Source organism: Berghia stephanieae, chromosome 6, assembly GCF_034508935.2.
Source record: "Berghia stephanieae isolate SIO BIC M18660-M18661 chromosome 6, UCSD_Bste_1.3, whole genome shotgun sequence".
Lineage (NCBI taxonomy): Eukaryota > Metazoa > Mollusca > Gastropoda > Nudibranchia > Aeolidiidae > Berghia > Berghia stephanieae.
The window spans coordinates 46,789,696-46,809,695 of NC_088365.1; the positions used below are offsets into that span (position 1 = coordinate 46,789,696).

The 20,000-nt window shown below is 40.7% G+C and overlaps 1 protein-coding gene across 1 annotated transcript in view; it reads left to right on the forward strand.

Annotated features, from left to right (window-relative positions):
- LOC144975135 (uncharacterized) overlaps positions 1-18,974 on the forward strand; it is a 31,474-nt gene extending 12,500 nt beyond the window's left edge. Inside the window, exon 3 of the mRNA XM_078918912.1 lies at positions 14,445-18,974. Coding sequence (XP_078775038.1) covers positions 14,445-16,549 — 2,105 coding nt within the window. The 3' untranslated portion in view covers positions 16,550-18,974. The remainder of the gene's footprint in view (positions 1-14,444) is intronic.
- Positions 18,975-20,000: the final 1,026 nt, after the last annotated feature.

Sequence of the window (20,000 nt, forward strand, 5' to 3'; positions counted from 1 at the left end):
GTACAATTACCAGAATGACGCATGTTGAACTAGTGATAATACTGTATAAATAACAGTAAAACAGGTGGGGGGTTTAATGCTTTTTGGACGTTAGTGTCTAAAATTATATTCTCTCAGTATCATAAGTATGTTATTATTATTATTATTATTATTATTATTATTATTATTATTATTATTATATTATTATTATTATTATTATTATTATTATTATTATTATTATTATATATATTATTATTATTATTATTATTATTATTATTATTATTATTATTATTATTATTATTATTATTATATTATTATTATTATTATTATTATTCGTATTCATCAAAATCATCAACATCGTCGTCGTCGTTATCACCATCAGCAACAGCATCGTCAGCAACAGGATCATTATCATCATCATCGTCATCGTCATCATTATCATCATCATCATCATCAACATCATATTTCAAAACCCCACAAATCAACACCCTTATCAGACAATTGCTCATACTTCACAAATACTCTAAACATTAGATATTCCGTTTCTTCTTTGACAACACTGAATAATCTTTTTAACATTTTTAATAGGTTGACCCGGAAGCAATGCACGCAGTCATTCTTTACCCCTTTTCTGCTGCCCTGTCTCTTTCGCAAACTACATACAGCACGGCAACAGAAGCAGCAATGACTAGATGGAAATAACATGTCAACAAATGAAGGGGGGAATGTAACAACGTTAATAAGTATTCCTTATGGACTCGTTGTTGTTATGGAAACTTCCAAAAGATATTGTCCATTACATCAATGTTTAACTAGACCCATAAGTGGGTCCCCGGATGTCAGACCTCCCTATATATACACGTCGCTTGCTTCCCATTAAGTAGGGCGCTAGTATATCGTAAAGTACTTTCTGCTAGATCTACTGACAGACCTAGTAACCCAATCACTGCTGGGTAGATAGGGGGAGGGGGGGGGGGTGGTCAGAATAAAAAGATCTCGACTGCACCATGGACCGATCTCGTTCCCTTTATCTGTGAAGCGAGTGCTCTAACAACTGAGCTATCGGGTGGCAAAGGTCATTATAAATGATCGATATTTGAAGAACGAGTTTTGTGGCCAAAATTAAATTGAGCTTTTACATAGCGCAATATCCACTAAACGTGCTCAAAGCGTTTTACAAGCGGTCCCTGGACAATAGCAACACTTAACTCGTAGGACGGGACATACGCCTGTTAAGCGATATTCCAATTATTTTTTTTCGGACAGACACAATGCTGTTAAAGGCCATGTACTCCTTTTACACCCCGAGTAGGCCGGTGAGAATAATTATATATAAGTAAAGAGCCTTTTCCAATGACTCAACAACTATGCGCCGAGCGAGCAAGGCTAGCTCGAACCCAGGACTTTCCGATCCGAAAGCGAGTGTCATATCATACGACTAAACGACATAGCACCACAAAGTAAGGAAGCGGTGACATAATTTAATTAACTCACTCAAACCTTAAAACCGACTCTATCCGCCTTCTACCCTTGTTACTTTTACCCCATGCCTATTTATTACATTTTTCTGAGACAAATTATAGGCGTCGTATCAAAGTTAATGTTTTAGTTCATACATGTTAATGGTAGTTGAATGAAACTATCTATGTACATCCTCATTTCCAATACATTTTTTTTTCTCCAATTTTGAAAAGTAGCAAAAATCTCTAGGATTGAGTGAGTTGATTAACGAGGCGAATCAGGAAGTCGTGGTTGATTTTCACGTTGACATCTTGGATAATTTGACACACATCAAAAGTATCTACATCATTATGGGGAAAACCCAACAGGTTTTTTTCCCCTCTTTATTTTGGAACTTGAAAGAATTCAATTTATTGTCTTTGAAGTTCTGTAGACGTTTCCATTAATGAAAAAAAAAATACACGTGTTGTCTGTTGTTCGAATTTTATTTTCTGAGATGGGAAAAACCCCATTTCATTTTATTATCATAAATTCTCATCCATGGACTCGTTATTATTCTCACCATCCTCATATCACTGCACTCCCTCCTCACATATTTCATCTCATCACTCACTCATCACTCACCCACTCACTCTCACCACCACACTCACTCACTCACCATCACTCATCATCACTCACCACGTCTCATCACTCACTCACTCACTCACTCTCTTACTCACTCATTCTCATCCTCACTCACATACCACTCATACTATCACTCCTCACTCACTCACTCACATCACTCTCACTCTCTCATCACTCCTCCTCATCTCACTCATCTCATCACTCTCACTCCTCACCTCACTCACTCACTCCTACACTCACTCACTACTCACTCACTCACTCACTCATCATCACTCACTCACTCACTCCACTCACACTCACTCACTCACTCACCTCACTCACTCACTCACTCACTCACTCACTCCACTCATCACTCACTCACTCACTCACTCACTCACTCACTCACTCACTCACTCACTCATCACCTCCACTCACTCACTCTCATTCACTCACTCACATCACTCACTCACTCACTCACTCACTCACTCACTCACTCACTCACTCACTCACTGCCACTCACTCACTCTCACTCACTCACTCACACTCACATCACTCACTCACTCACTCACTCACTCACTCACTCACTCACTCACTCTCTCACTCACTCACTCATTCACTGCCACTCACTCACTCACTCCATCATCTCACTCACTCACCCTCCACTCACATCCCTCCACCACTCACTCACCTCACTCACTCACTCTCCATCCCTCACACACTCACTCACTACCTCACTCACATCACTCCTCATCACTCATCACTCACACTCATTCACTCACTCACTCACTCACTCCTCACTCACATCACTCACACTCATCACTCACTCACTCACTCATCTCACTCACTTCACTCACTCCACTCACTCATCACTCCCACTCATTCACTCACTCACTCATCTCACTCACTCACTCCTCACTCACCACTCATCACTCATCTCCATCACTGCCACTCACTCACTCACTCACTCACTCACTCACTCACTCACTCACTCACTCACTCACTCACTCTCTCTCTCACTCACTCACACTCTCATTCACTGCCACTCACTCACTCACTCACTCATTCACTGCCACTCACTCACTCACTCACTCACTCATTCACTGCCATTCACTCACTCACTCTCAATCACACACTCACACACTCACTCACACACTCACTCACTCATCACTCCACTCACTCACTCACTCACATCACACACTCACACACTCACTCACACATCTCATCACTCTCACTCACTCTCATCACTCACACTCACTCACTCACTCACACTCACTCACTCACTCACTCCTCACTCACTCACTCCATTCACATCACACTACACTCACTCACTCACTCACTCTCTCATCTCACTCCACTCTCTCATCACCACTCACCTCTCTCACACTCACTCACACATCACATCACTCACTCCACTCACTCACATCACACTCACTCACTCACTCTCACTCACTCATCACTCACTCACTCACTCCTCATCACTCATCACTCACTCACTCCTCACTCACTCACTCACTCACTCACTCTACTCACTCACTCTCTCACTCACCTCACTCACTCACTCACTCTCATCCTTCACTCACTCTCTCACCCACTCTACTCACTCACCACTCACTCACTCACTCACTCATCACTCACTCTCACTCACTTTCACATCTCACTCACTCACTCCTCACCATCACTCTCTCACTCACTCTCTCACTCACTCTACTCACTCACTCACTCATCACTCACTCACTCACTCACTCTCACTCATCACTCTCTCTCACTCTCTCATACTCTCACTCCTCCACTCACATCACTCACTCACTCACTCCACTCACTCACTCACTCACCCTTCTTATCTCATTCCTGCACTCATTCACTCACTCACTCCTCACTCACTCACTCACTCACTCACATTCACTCTCATCACTCACTCACTCACTCACTCATCACTCACTGCTCACTCACTCACTCACTCATCACTCTCACTCACTCACTCACTCACTCCCATTCACTCTCACTTACTCACTCACTCACTCACTCACTCTCATTCACTCTCACTCACTCACTCACTCCCATTCACTCTCACTTACTCACTCACTCACTCTCATTCACTCTCACTCACTCACTCACTCACTCTCATTCACTCTCACTCACTCACTCACTCCCATTCACTCTCACTTACTCACTCACTCACTCACTCACTCACTCTCATTCACTCTCACTCACTCACTCACTCCCATTCACTCTCACTTACTCACTCACTCACTCACTCTCATTCACTCCTTCACTCACTCTCATTCACTGCCACTCACTCACCCACTCACTCACTCACCCACTCACTCACTCACTCACTCTCATTCACTCTCACTCACTCACTCACTCCCATTCACTCTCACTTACTCACTCACTCACTCACTCTCATTCACTCACTCACTCACTCACTCACTCTCATTCACTCACTCACTCACTCTCACTCACCCACTCACTCTCACGCACTCACTCACTCACTCTCATTCACTCACTCACTCACTCACTCAATCACTCACTCACCACTCACTGACTCACTGACTCACAAACTCACTCTCACTCACTCACACAGTCACTCACACTCACTCACTCACACATACACTCACTCACTCACACACTCACTCACTCTCACTCACTCACACACTCAGTCACTCACTCACTCACTCTCATTACTGTCCCTCACTCTATCCTGACCGAGGTGGTTGTATAGGAGACTTGAGATCAGGCCTACTGTGTATTTATATAGACAAATTCCATGAAATAACACTGATCAACTTTTTAATAAAAGGAGTTGTTAATAAAATATTTATTCAACATGTAATTTTCTTTTTCTTTGTTTCCTGAAAATTGCGAACACGAGAAACAATGTTGTATTAGTTGAAGAAATCTACACTTTGGCTATTATATATATATATATATATATATATATATATATATATATATATATATATATATTATATATATATATATATATATATATATATATATATATATATATAATATATAATATAATGTCCAAAGTGTAATGTTGTAACATTATTTTTTCTAATCGTAATTTTTAGGAAACAAATCTATATCTAATTATTATCATATTAATACACGCTGGATTGTTAATTTATATATATATATATATATATATATATATATATATAATATATATATATATATATATATATATATATATATATATATATATTTATATATTTATGTGTGTGTGTGTGTGTGTGTATACAGCTTGTTGATTTATATCCGCTTATCGCTTTCGTCATAGAATGCAGTATTCGTTATACCAGGAAATAGAATCAGGTAATCGATATGAATGCATATTAAAGCATTAGTTACTCACGTACAAGGAAATGCTGTTAATCACTCACTCGCGTATCAACATCAGTATCATCATTATCGTCAGCGTCATTATCACCATCTCTGGCTCATTATGAACACACAAACCTTGAGAAAGACAAACTGAGAAACTGGCGGAGACTGGTTGGTTTTTCTAGTTGGGGTGTGGGGATGGTGTTGAAAAGAAAGGCAATGTAAATGACATGTGTTAAACTATGGAGGTGAGTGTGTGTATGTGTCTTAGTGTGTGTTGGTGTGGCGTGTGTGTGTGTGTGTGTGTCAAGAGAGAAAGAAGAAATCAATAGATTAAATAGATAGATAGATAGATAAATAGATTAATGGATAGATAGATAGATAGATAGATAGATAGATAGATAGATAGAAAGAAAGATAGATAGATAGATAGATAGATAGATAGATAGATAGATAGATAGATAGATAAATCGAAAGATAGACGGAAGAAGAAGAAGAAGAAGAAGAAGAAGAAGAAGAAGAAGAAGAAGAAGAAGAAGAAGAAGAAGAAGAGGAGGAGGAGGAGGAAGAGGAGGAGGAGGAGGAGGAGGAAGAGGAGGAGGAGGAGGAAGAGGAGGAGGAGGAGGAGGAGGAGAAAGAAAGATAGATAGATAGCATGGAAGAAAGAAAGATTGTAATAAGGGAAGAAGGAAGGAAATGAAGATCGACAACGTAGAAAATATATTGACCCTTAGACGAAATGATGATGGAAGAATGTGAGGGCGATTGGGAGGAAATTGAAAGACATTCGTAGACACGCGAATCGTTTCTATAGGGATAGAAGAACGCGATAATAGATGAGAAAAAGATGGGGAGAACAGACAGAAAGATGCACAGACTGACGGACGGAAATAGATAGATAGATAGATAGATAGATAGATAGATAGATAAATAGATAGATAGATAGATAGATAGATAGATAGATAGATAGATAGATAGATAGATAGATAGATAGATGGATAGATAGATAGATAGATAGATAGATAGATAGATAGATAGATAGATAGATAGATAGATAGATAGATAGATAGATAGATAGATAGATAGATAGATAGATAGATAGATAGATAGATAGATAGATAGATAGATAGATAGATAGATAGATAGATTGATAGATAGATAGACAGACAGACAGATAGAGAAAACAGAGAGAGAGAGAGAGAGAGAGCTAAGAGAGAGAGAGAGAGAGAGAGAGAGAGAGCTAAGATAGAGAGAGCAAAGAGATTGAGAGAGAGAGAGAGAGGGGGTGTGAAAGAGAGAGAGAGAGAGAGAGAGAGAGAGAGAGAGAGAGAGAGAGAGAGAGAGAGAGAGAGAGAGAGAGAGAGAGAGAGAACGTAAATGTTCCGCTGACATTCCGTTCTATCGACCAAAAACTAGGCCATGTTGTTACATAACACCTCGCTAATTTCTATTTTCACTTCCTGGTTGAGCGAGAGATCGAATAGATGTGACGATTCGAGGGTTACTAGGCAGTTAGTCACCAGATAGAATATTCCCTGTCGTTAAGACGTTTTCGCCCCTTGACTTGTTTTTTTCCAGTCAACGAAACGGCCTGGCAAACATTCCTTAATCTCATCACTACATTCATTAAAGATAGAATGAAGTTGCCGTCACCCGGGTCTTTGCGATTGTTTTTTTTTTTTTTTTTGCCATCCACGTTTGTGAGTAATTCTCACTCAACTGTATTAACCAGTCTATATATAGTATGCGCTTGGCTAAGAAGCTCATAACATTGCCATCCGGAAGTATAACGGACCAACACACAAACTCTGTGTAACCATGAACTTTTATAGTTTGGTTAATACAGTTTAGTGAGAACAACTCACAAACGCGGATGGCAAAAACAATAACAAAGGCCTGAGTTTCGTCATCTGCATACTATCTATAGAATATTCCCTGTCGTTTAGACGTTTTCGCCCCTTGACTTGTTTTTTTCCAGTCAACGAAACGGCCTGGCAAACATTCCTTAATCTCATCACTACATTCATTAAAGATAGAATGAAGTTGACGTCACCCGGGTCTTTGCGATTGTTTTTTTTTTTTTTTTTTTGCCATCCACGTTTGTGAGTAATTCTCACTAGACTGTATTAACCAGTCTATAAACGTTTAAAGTTACACATCGTTTTGTTTGTCGTTCCGTTATAGTTCTGGATGGCAATATTGTGAGTTTCTTAGCCAAGCGCACACAATAATATTCCAAACAGACACATAGATCAGAGATTTTTGCCATCTACGTGTTTGAGTAATTCTCACTAAAATGTATTATTCAGACTATAATGACCAAGATTACACATACATTTGTGTGTTCTTCCCTTATATTTCCGGATGGCAATGCTGTGAATTTCTTAGCCAAGCGCACACTGTGTGTACAACGACCAACCCACCTATTAATCTCCCTATCAACCCATTAATCCACCCATACATCTATCTGCGCATCCATCCACGTACCATCCATCCACCCATCCATCCGTCCATCCATCCCTTTATCCATCCATCCATCCATCCATACACCCATCCCTTTATCCATCCATCCATCCTTCCTTTCGTCCATCAATCCATCCATCCATACATCCATTCCTTTATCCATCAACCAATCCATCCATCCATCTATCCTTGGAATCCATCCATCCATCCATCCATCCATCCATCTACCCATCCATCCATTCACCCATCCCTCCATTTATCTATCCAACCGCCGATCCAATTAATATTAACAATAACAATCCCACTCCCACATTCTGGTATAAACCTCACAATCCTATAACAATGAAATATGATGTCATCTTTATAGCAGATTATTATAGGAGAATTCGCTATCGCAGAACTGCCAAGTACTACGAAAAATTCGTAGAATTACGAAATTTTGACTCCAGCTACAGAGCTAGCAACATTCGCCTAGTTGACTCAATAAATCTTGTTGAAAAGGAAAATTTAGTTCCTTAGATCCTATATTCAGGACTCCGAAACATTTGTGGATCATGGTGATGGCAAATTATTGCTATGTAAAAGCTAGCTATAGATAGTATGCAGATGACGCCACTCAGGCCTTTGTTATTGTTTTTGCCATCCGCGTTTGTGAGTTGTTCTCACTAAACTGTATTAACCAGACTATAAAAATTCATGGTTACACAGAGTTTGTGTGTTGGTCCGTTATACTTCCGGATGGCAATGTTGTGAACTCCTTGGCCAAGCGCATTCTATCTATAGCGTGGCCTTCGTAAAGTTATGGCCTGATACTGACCAAAAATTGGCGTCAAAATGCTTGTCTTTTGCCACAAAAGAAAACAAATCTTGAGTTGTATTCAATAGTTCAACCAATGAAATAACTTGTTTCCATGAGCTCTACTCACGAAAACTCACTTGGCGGTGCAAAAACCAAATAATGACGTCAAAATGTCCTTTAGGATTTCAGTGTCAGGCTTACCTTAACGATGGCTACGGTTATAGTAATGATGCAACAGGCTACAACAAGTCATCCAGAGGAGTACGATTGTAACAGGTCTTTCATAATTACCAGAAAAATGCCTGTATAAATCGCGTGTATTTTAGCATACAACAAAATTCTGCACGTGATTCATACCATTGACTCGTCATTTCTCTACGTAACAGCTAGTCAGTCGACAACATTCTAGCAACGCCGACCATGGAATAGATACCCTCACGGGAAGAGGAATTCCGTCAAGGATTTGTAGCCATTTCGCACAATGGTCAACAAGCCTAATCGACTCAAAGCGCTTTCCTGCCAGGCTCACGTTTCAGTGGCCCAAAGGTGAAATCAGATGGTGCGAGTCTGGACTGTGTGGGTGTGCTAAATTCATTTCCACCATATTACTCTAGCAACCTTGCGTTACTCGGCTGTGTGGGGTATTCTTGTCTGTGTTCGACAATCCCCGTTGGTCAACTGCCCTGGCGCTTTCGCGATGGCCTCCCTAAGCTTGTCAAATGTTTGAGCATACCTTGCAGCATTGATGTTCTTCTCCAGGCATGAAGGTTCGAACAGAATAAACCCACTGTCCCAGAAACTGTGTCCATTTATTTCTTTGCTGACGCACTGACTTGAATTTCTTTCGCGACAGGTGTGAAGGTTTGTATTTTGCCACTGTCACTCACGACATGCGCTTGTTTTCTGGGAGTAGCAATGGGTAACCAAAGTCCTATCACCGGTTACTATGCTTGTCAAAAAAGTCACTCGATCCCTAGAAAGTCTCGCGGCAGTGAGCATATGCCGTGAATCCCTGCGTGAGCTCTTGCTCTCCAAAAGTTCCCTGCAGATATGTCAATCTTTGTTCTTTATGATTGTCTGCATATTGCTTAGAAATCCCATCTTGCGCTGACGTTTCTGTAGCCAAGTTCATAAATACAATTCTATGGGAGAAGTGTTCTCGAAATTTCAAGACTGCTTTGCGATTTTCCATGAAGTTTTCAATCCTCCTGTCTGACGAATAAGTCATCAACTCGCTTCACATGTTGTTTTGAGTCGCAGTTATCGAACCCCTCTCCCTTCCCGTTGTCAAGTCGGAATGGCCGCTTCAAACAAATTACACCGTGATAGACTTATGATGCTATAACAATCTTCATTTAATACACTCTGAAGTTCTTTATGTATTTTGGTGTAGGATTCAGACTTTTGGCGGTTCAAAAACGTATTGACAGCTCTGATTCTCTTTGACCAAGATTCAAGGTGGGCCGCCATCTTTAAAATCGTCAGAAATTCATTGTGCAAAATGTGCACTTGAAATTTCTGGGAATATTCGTAAGGAAATAAGGAATACATGTCGTTAGAAGAATAAAAAATTTCCACTGGTTGCTGAGCAATGGGCATTTTTCGGTTATTTCTGAAAGAGCCCTCGTATAAGGAGGGTACAGATTTTCGTAAACAGGTGCATGCGTAAGCTACTCAGAATAAAATGGATGGATAGAATAAAAAATGAAGAAGTATGGAAAAGAACACAGCAGAAACCAGTGGGAGAGGAAATAGGAAGAAGACGATGTAGATGGATTGGACACACGCTTAGAAAGAATGACTCAACTATAACGAAGAAAGTATTGGACTGGAACCCTGAGGGCAGAAGATCAAGGGGAAGGCCACGCGGAACATGGAGAAGAATTAAAGAAGCTGATATACAGAGAAGTGGTAAGACCTGGAATGAGATAAAAAAAAAAGTTAGCTCAGGATAGAGAAGGATGGAAACTGTTTGTCTGTGGCCTACCTGACCCATGGTGAAAAAGGCAATGATGATGATGATGACGGTTGTAGTGACTTTTTTCATTTTTTCCCCTTGGACACTACGAATTTTTAACATTCCAAGTATCTAGGCAGCTCTGATATCGGATTTCTTGTTCCCTGTCCTTCCTGGTTCCACACTCCTATCGTCAATCCTATCTGACCATCACCACCACTCCCCCCTCCTCCTCCCCCCCCCCCCCCATCCTCCTCCTCCCCCTCATTCATCACAACCACTACGCTTGCATGCGGACTCGTCTCTTGCCACCCACCCACACTGACATAGGCAATTCTATTATTATTTATTTTTTCTCCCTCGTTGAATCTGTTGTGTTGCGTTTTTGTACGAGAATTTATATAAAAGGAACGAAATCGACGTCATTCAGGCCTTTGTAATACTCTTCAACAGTCGTAACGTTTTTTCCTTTCTAATGACGCATGGTAACTTAGTAACACTGGTTCTAAACTATCGGAACAATGGCGGACGTATGAAATATTTCTCGGCAAGTATAAAAGCGTTTCCAGAGGAAAAAACCCCCACATAAATTGGATCATGTTTTGACTTTTACACATTCTGATCACAATTCATATGAAAAGGGAATGAAAAGTTCTAGCCAGCATGAAGAATAAAAAGTAATGATTTTCTTTGTTTAGAACCAAGATGGCCGCCGTTGCTGGGCGGCGTGACATCAGACTACTGAATGGTATTGTTTTTAGACAGCCATTTTTATGAGTAGTTCTCACTAAATTGTATCAATCAGACTATGATGATGATGATGATGATGATGATGATGATGATGATGATGATGATGATGATGATGATGATGATGATGATGATAAACTGTTAATTCATTTTTCAGTTCTTCTTCCACCACTTTTATTGTTGATAATGAGCAGTGATTCTCTGTAATGTTGTGAGAGATTATGATTATGTGTGAGTTGTTATGGGGATCAGCTCAGTACTCACCATCCCCCCGATGCCTTCGTTATTGTGAGATAAAGGATGACTTTTTAATGATTTCCTGCTGTGATTACTTGGACAGATTAAAATGGGGATGGTAAACAAGCATTAAAATTGGGAAGATTTTCATGATTATTGGCGTTATTTTGGTGTTAGTGATAGCGGTGGTGGTGGTGGTGGTGGTGTAGTGGTGGTGATGATGGTGGTGATAGTGATGTTGGTGGTGGTTGTGATTGTTGGATAGATGGATGGATGGATGCATGGATGAACCTATGGATGGATGGATGGATGGATGGAGAGAGAGAGAGAGAGAGAGAGAGAGAGAGAGAGAGAGAGAGAGAGAGAGAGAGAGAGAGAGAGAGAGAGAGAGAGAGAAATGGGTGGATGCATGGAAAGATGGTTGAATTGATTGATTGAATAGACAGATTAATGGACGATTGAATCAAGAAAAAAAGTGAATGGATTGATGGGTGGATGGATGGATGGATGGATGGGTGGATGGATGGATGGTTGGATTGATGGGTTGGTGGGTGGGTGGATGGATGGATGGATTTGTGGGTGGGTGGGTGGGTGGATGGATGGATGGGTGGATGGATGGATGGATGGATGGATGGGTGGGTGGGTGGGAGGGTGGGTGGATGGATGGATGGATGGGTGGATGGATGGGTGGATGGATGGATGGGTGGATGGATGGATGGATGGATGGGTGGGTGGATGGGTGGGTGGATGGATGGATGGATGGATGGATGGATGGGTGGGTGAGTGGGTGGATGGATGGATGGAGAGATAAATGGGTCGAGGGATGGATGGATGAATTGATTGATGAATAATAGATGAATAATAATGGACGATTGAATCAAGAAAAAATGAATGGATGGATGGGTAGATGGATAGATGGATGAATGAAGGGATGGGTGGGTGGATGGATGGATGGATGGAGATATAAATGGGTGGATGGATGGAGATATAAATGGGTGAAAGGATGGATGAATGGATGGATGGATGAATAATATATAGCTTAATGGACGACTGAATGAAGAAAAAACTGAATGGATGGATGAATGAAGGGATGGGTGGATAGAAAAATGCTCGGAGGGATAGATAGATGGACATATGGATGAATGGATGGATGGATGAATGGTGGATAGAAAAATGCTCGGATGGATAGATAGATGGACATATGGATGAATGGATGGATGGATGAATGGATGAATGGATGGATGGATGAATGGATGGATGCATGAATGGATGGGTGGATGAATGGATGGATAGGTATGTGATCGGATGGATATATAGATGGATGAATGGATGGATGGATGGATGAATGAATGGATGGATGGATGGATAGATGATCGGATGGATAAATTGATGGATGGATGAATGTAAGGTTGAGTGGATGGATGGGTGGATGGATGAATAGAAAAAATGCTCGGATGGATAGATAGATGGACGGATGAATGTAAGGACGAAGGAATGCATGAATGGTTGACAACCACGATTGAGAGCATAGCTGATTAACTTTGTCAGAAGTCCAAGTCTTCATCATTACTAAGTCAACATTAAGTGTCTCGAGTACTTATCGTCCTATTCACGGGTTTTCCACCGAGTTGATGACGTAGTTTGGAGAGTCACGTGACAGTGATAATGGATTTGTTTATCGGTTGATTTTGATTATGTAGTTCATCAAAGGAATCTTTCATTCATTCATTTATTCATATTTTTTTTTCACTCAATCATCAAACGATCAAATCCATGATTCTGTTACTCTTCTTTCCTTCTATTATTCAATACAGAATAGGCTTCAACAGTCGTGACGTCAATTCCCCCGTAATGACGCATAGTAACTTAGTAACTGGTTCTAAACTATCGGAACAATGGCGGATGCCCTTATGAAATACGTCCCCGATGAGCACAATCGTGTATCCAGAGGAGAACACATAAATCTGATCATGTTTTGACTTTACTTTTATACATTCTGACCACATGACATGTGAAAAAGTTCTAGCCAGCATGAAGAATAAAAAGTACAGCTTTTCTTTGTGTAGAACCAAGCTATCGTTGCTGGGCAGACGTGACATCAGACTATTGATTCCTATTAACGCCCGTTTATTTGGTTGTGAATCGATGGTCGGCGGATCAAATCTCTGAAATCCCGATTTTCACGATCGGCGGATCAAAACTCTGAAGTCTACACACGAACTTTGCGCACCCACCATGTTTTATTTAATGTTGGGTGGATCAGACCTCTTACGACTTTAATGTTGTTGTCAGAGGTCTGCTCTGCCCAAAATAATAAAACATGGTGAGCGAAGCTCTTATGTAGACTTCAGAGAGTTGATCTTTCTCTCTATTTCTTTCTTTCTCACTCTCTCTCCCCCCCCCCTCTCTCTCTCTCTCTCTCTCTCTCTCTCTCTCTCTCTCTAGTTGTGTAAATCGTTGTTTTTGGCGCGGATCATTATGTGCGATTGAGGACTCATGATCGAGCATTAATGGGTTTTTAACGCATGCTCACGTCACAAAGGGGATGGTAGACAAAATGTAGACAAAAGATAGGGATGAATCATTTCTTATACTTTCTCTCCTTTGTGCCATTTCTCCACCACTTTTTTCTGTTGCTTTTGTTGCTATTGTTGTTGCAATTATTATTATTATTATTATTATTATTATTATTATTATTATTATTATTATTATTATTATTATTATTATTATTATTATTATTATTATTATTATTATTATTATTATTATTATTATTATTATTATTATTATTATTATTATTATATATTATTGGCATTATAGATTACAAGGCTGTAGAAGCAGCATAAGTTACCCCCTTTTCATTTCTATTTACAGTTTACTGTCAAACAAGGCAACAACCAATGACCATGGAGCTTACCTCAGATCGTATGATCATTTTGGATCCACCCCAGTCTCAGCCTCAGGCAGGATCACACAGCGAACCATCGTCACCTCTACGCCGTCAAAACGGTGCTTCATCCCTCCGGGCTCCCCCACGAAGAGCATCAACGTTCTTAAACAGACACAACAATCATAACTTCCCAAGAACCTCGACCAGGTTCGGCACAAGTATTCCGACCGATGGTAGCAGTGATCTAGATCAAATTTTGCAATCCCAAACTCCACCAACCTCGAGGGCGTCTAGTCAAATACAACGACAGCATGATATATCTTCCTCGCCCTCCTCGCCCACTTCTCCGATGTCTTTCGACGACCCTCCGTACAGAAGAAACTCCACAGAAAACAACAGGTGCAACGCCAAGACAATATCGGAGTTTGATTTCACGCCTTCCCATCACACCACAATTAACGGACCAGCCTTCAAGCCTCAACCTAGAATAAGTACAAATCACCACAGTCTTTCAGTTTTGTCTAAGCCACCCTCGGATTCTTCCGAAGAGTCCGCAAGTTCTTTCAGCCAACTTAACCAAAGAAATCAATTTCTAGCGACCAGCATTGACGACGAATCTCAACGACAATTACATAGTCATCATCCTCCTCCTCATCATCATCACCATCATCCTCATCAGAGTGACCAAAACAACCTACACCGAAACTGTAGCTTTTACCAAATTCCTCCACAAGAGCAACAACCGTATCATCTCCATCAAGAGCAACAATATCTGCAGCAACCTCATCCGGCTGTTTTTCAGCATGGTGCCTTCCAAAGGGTCAGTCCCATATCTTTAGAACCCCGGTCGAGATCTCCTCCTCTCTCAAAAGAACCTGAAGAAAGCATAGATGAAAGCATGATAATTTACTCCCCGCCGTCTTTCACGTCAAACAACAATACATCCATAAACCAAAGTCATACACCAAAAAACAAATTACCAGACAATTATAACTCCCCAACTGTATTCTTTGCTGAAGAAATTTCAAACAGCTCCACTCAACTAACCTCCCCTAAAGAGGCACAGTTTTCTTTGCAAACCTCGAATGATGAGCACCCCAAAATACCCAGCAACAGACTTCGGCCTGATGCTCATAATGGCGGTCTTAGTTACGGAAGTGAAGGCACGGGTAGCACCACGAGCAGTTTCAATGGCGATACCAGGCGAAACGATGACTTCGATGTATTACCCAATTTCTCACATTTAAACTTGCCACATCTAAGTCCAAAACATCAACAACAACAACAACAACAACAACAACAACAACAACAACAACAACAACACCAACAACAACAACAACCTAGACAATCGCAATCTGAACGCAACAATCGACTTTTCCTTTCTACCAACGTCCTACAGTCCAATCAGCGATCTTCATCTGTAAATTCCCCTTTGCCACCTTCTTTCATCACGAGGCCCATTGATACACTCTCACCCCAGCCCTTCATCTACCACCGACTCCCATCAACCCCTTCATCTATTGCAAGCATCGATATCGGAGATTTGCACCATCTGCCAAACTTCGAACCTTCATCCACACAATCAACCAACCTCAACCAAAACTCTTCCAATTTAGTCCAAAGTAAAAACCTCAGATCGAACTCTCCAATGAACGCGGAGCTTCTTCCTATTGGCGGCGAATCACATCTTCTTAGCGCATGCGCAAACGATCCTTTTTCTGGAGGCAAATCTCGACCCATGGAGACATCGGCCGTAAACCGCAGTCCAAGATTGGATTTAGAAAAAGATGGCGACTCCATCAATGACTTGGTTTTCACCAGTGTTATGTCCAGCAAGGAAAATGATAGCGATAATATCTATCCAAGGGGCAAAAATTATCAACAACATAGAGGAAATTTCGAAACACCCAGAGTAAAATCATTAAACAATGAGGATTTTGTTTTATTCGGGTCGAGTTTTAACAGTTTTGACAACGGCAGAGCATCGAGAGGAAATAATATTTCGCTACTCAACGATTTGTCATCCGCCAAGAAAACAAGAACTGGAAATTCCATGAACTACATGAACATACCTGTGGGAAGCACGTAAACAAAACAATGTATTTAGTAAGAAAGAATGTGAACTTGTGAATTTTCATCTTTAGTTGGTTGAGGTGATTTTTTTTTGGGACAGTTTCAGGCGATGAATTTAAATATGGCTTAAGTTGGACATCCGTGAAGGACAGCATCACGCTAGGAATTCAGAACGGCTTCAGACGGTCATCCTTGAAGGGCAGTATCACGCTTGGAATTCAAAACGGCTTCAGTTGGACATCCCCTGAAGGGCAGTATCACGCTAGGAATTCAAAACGGCTTCAGTTGGACATCCCCTGAAGGGCAGTATCACGCTAGGAATTCAAAACGGCTTCAGTTGGACATCCCTGGAGGGCAGTATCAGGCTGTGTATTTAAAATAGGCTCACTTGGACATCCCTGAAAGCCAGTATCAATATCAGTAACAATTGCATTACCTTAATGATATACAACTGACAGGAAAAATGTTTTTTTCCAGTTAAGTTTCGATGGTCTCTTAGATCAAGGATAAGTAGATATTCTGAGTGTTTCGTGATATAAGGCGTGACTACAGAAAATCCAGGTTATAACATTTCAACATATTTACGTTGTTTAGACTCTCCTTATCATAGACGTGACCGGATGACGTCACCGACCGCAAATCTCTCTACCCCCCCCCCCCCCCCCCGATGTTCCCCCTTGAGTAAGGACATTCACACATTTTTTATTATTATCATTAGTTCTCTTGACTCAAATTAGCCTTTTAAAGCCATAAAGGCCCGTGGAGCGGCAGTTTATTCCTGTTTCTATATAGCGTTAAATGGACAAAAACTGCTGCTTGCAACCCTTTGGATAAGACGTTTATCTATTGCAAAGTACTTTCCATCAGGTTCTATCTGACTAATCACTGTAGTTGGTCAATAAAGGTGGGTGGGGAAAAAAACAATCTCGAATGATACTGGTCCCCCTTCTCTCGACTCAGGTGTGAATGATTTAAATAAAAGTAAGTGTTACTGAAACAGGCGGTTTGTACTGCATGACATGGAAATTATGTGAAATGCATTCGGTATGTGGAAAAGTGAAAAATTGGTGCTCTATTGATATGTTAATATTCATTTTGTTTGTTTGTTTGTTTTTTGTTTTGTCTTTGTTTTTGTATTTTTTAAAAATTTTGTCGCTGGTTTTTACCCAAGTGGGTTAATGCGATCGTTTGATTATAAAATTATAAATAATGATCCGTCTTTCGTGTGTGTGTGAGTGTGTGTGTGTGTGTGTGTGTCGGCGTGTGTGTATATAGCTGTGTGTATGTGTGAATATGTGTGTTAACGTGTGTGTATGTGTGTGTGTGAGAGAGAGAGAGAGAGAAAGAGAGGGAGAGAAAGAGAGGGAGGGAGGGAGAAAGTGACATTATTAAGTTTCGATAAACAAGGATCAATTTCCTTGAAAGCTTAAGTCGGCCCTTCCTAATACTAATAGAGATAGATAGATAGAGAGAGAGAGAGAGAGAGAGAGAGAGAGAGAGAGAGAGAGAGAGAGAGAGAGAGAGAGAGAGAGAGGTGGGGTGGAGATGGATATAATGATAGAGGTTGTGTGTTACGGTTTTAAGTTTCGGCATGAAAGGATCGAAACTCTTTCAAATTCCTTGAAATCTTAAGAGGACCTTCCTTGAGCTAATAGTCAGAACCATTGATAGAGAGATTGAGAAGGAGGGATAGAGACAGAGAGAGAGAGAGAGAGAGAGAGAGAGAGAGAGAGAGAGAGAGAGAGTGGGGGTGGAGATGGATATAATGATAGAGGTTGTGTGTTACGGTTTTAAGTTTCGCCATGAAAGGATCGAAACTCTTTCAAATTCCTTGAAATCTTAAGAGGACCTTCCTTAACTAATAGTCAGAACCATTGATAGAGAGATTGAGAAAGAGGGAGAGAGACAGACAGACACACACACACACACACACACAGAGAGAGAGAAAGAGAGAGAGAGAGAGAGAGAGAGAGAGAGGTGGGGTGGAGATGGATATAATGATAGAGGTTGTGTGTTACGGTTTTAAGTTTCGGCATGAAAGGATCGAAACTCTTTCAAATTCCTTGAAATCTTAAGAGGACCTTCCTTAAACTAATAGTCAGAACCATTGATAGAGAGATTGAGAAGGAGGGATAGAGACAGAGAGAGAGAGAGAGAGAGAGAGAGAGAGTTGGGGTGGAGATGGATATAATGATAGAGGTTGTGTGTTACGGTTTTAAGTTTCGGCATGAAAGGATCGAAACTCTTTCAAATTCCTTGAAATCTTAAGAGGACCTTCCTTAAACTAATAGTCAGAACGATTGATAGAGAGATTGAGAAAGAGGGAGAGACAGACAGACAGACACACACACACACACACAGAGAGAGAGAGAGGGAGAGAGAGAGAGAGAGAGAGAGAGAGAGAGAGAGAGAGAGAGAGAGAGAGAGAGAGAGGGAGAGAGAGAGAGAGAGATTTTATTTTCGATAAGCCAACTTGAAAGAGTCTTTCAAATTCTTTGAAAACTGAAGTGGATCCTTTCGGAACGTCAAGAGACATGACATATCATTATGATGAGATGCGAAACCAATTCTAATGGGTTTTTTGCTTGTTTGTTTTGTTTTTGTGGGTTTATTTTTATTTCTTTTTTTACAGCTTACCTTTTTAAAAAAATATTAGCCAGAAAACTTTTCACCTTGTAGCGCTTTAAGAAAGTGGCCCATGCGATTTAAGAAAGTGGCCCATACAATTTAAGAAAGTGGCCCATATGATTTAAGAAAGTGGCCCATACGCTTTAAGAAAGTGGCCCATACGATGTAAACGCGACATTTCTACGCCTTATTTGTACCCCTGAGCTTTTTTTATTTAGCGCAATATCCACTAAACGAACTCAACGCGCTTTACATGTAGAAGGAGACATGACGCCTGTTAGGCGATATTACAATTTTTTCCGGCAACCTTAATAAAGACACTGGGCCACCATTGTATTTGATGATTTAAGCTGTGACGTATTTTAGCTGTTTTGTGGTTTTAAAAAATGATTGTAATGAGTTCGGAGAAATGTCATCGGGTAAATATGGCTGCGCTGTCTCCATGGACGCTTGCCGTGAATGTGTGCCTCACTTCCAGTGTGTCAGTCTGTTTCTAGTTTCCAGTTAGTAATTGGATTCAAGAGTCTGATGTCACGTCCGCGCAGCAACGAACAGTTTGGTTCTAACAAAGAAAATCTGTACTTTTTATTCTTCATGCTGGCTAGAACTTTTCATATGTCTTGTGATCAGAATGTGTAAAATTCAAAACATGATCAGATTTATAATGTTTTTTCTCTATGGATACGCTTTTATGCTCGTCGGAGAAATATTTTATAAGGGCGTCCGCCATTGTTCAGATAGTTTAGATCCAGTTACTAAGTTACCATGCGTCATTACGAGGGAAGTGACGTCACGACTGTTGAAGCGTATTTGTTTCCATAAATCTCCGTCCAGTGCAA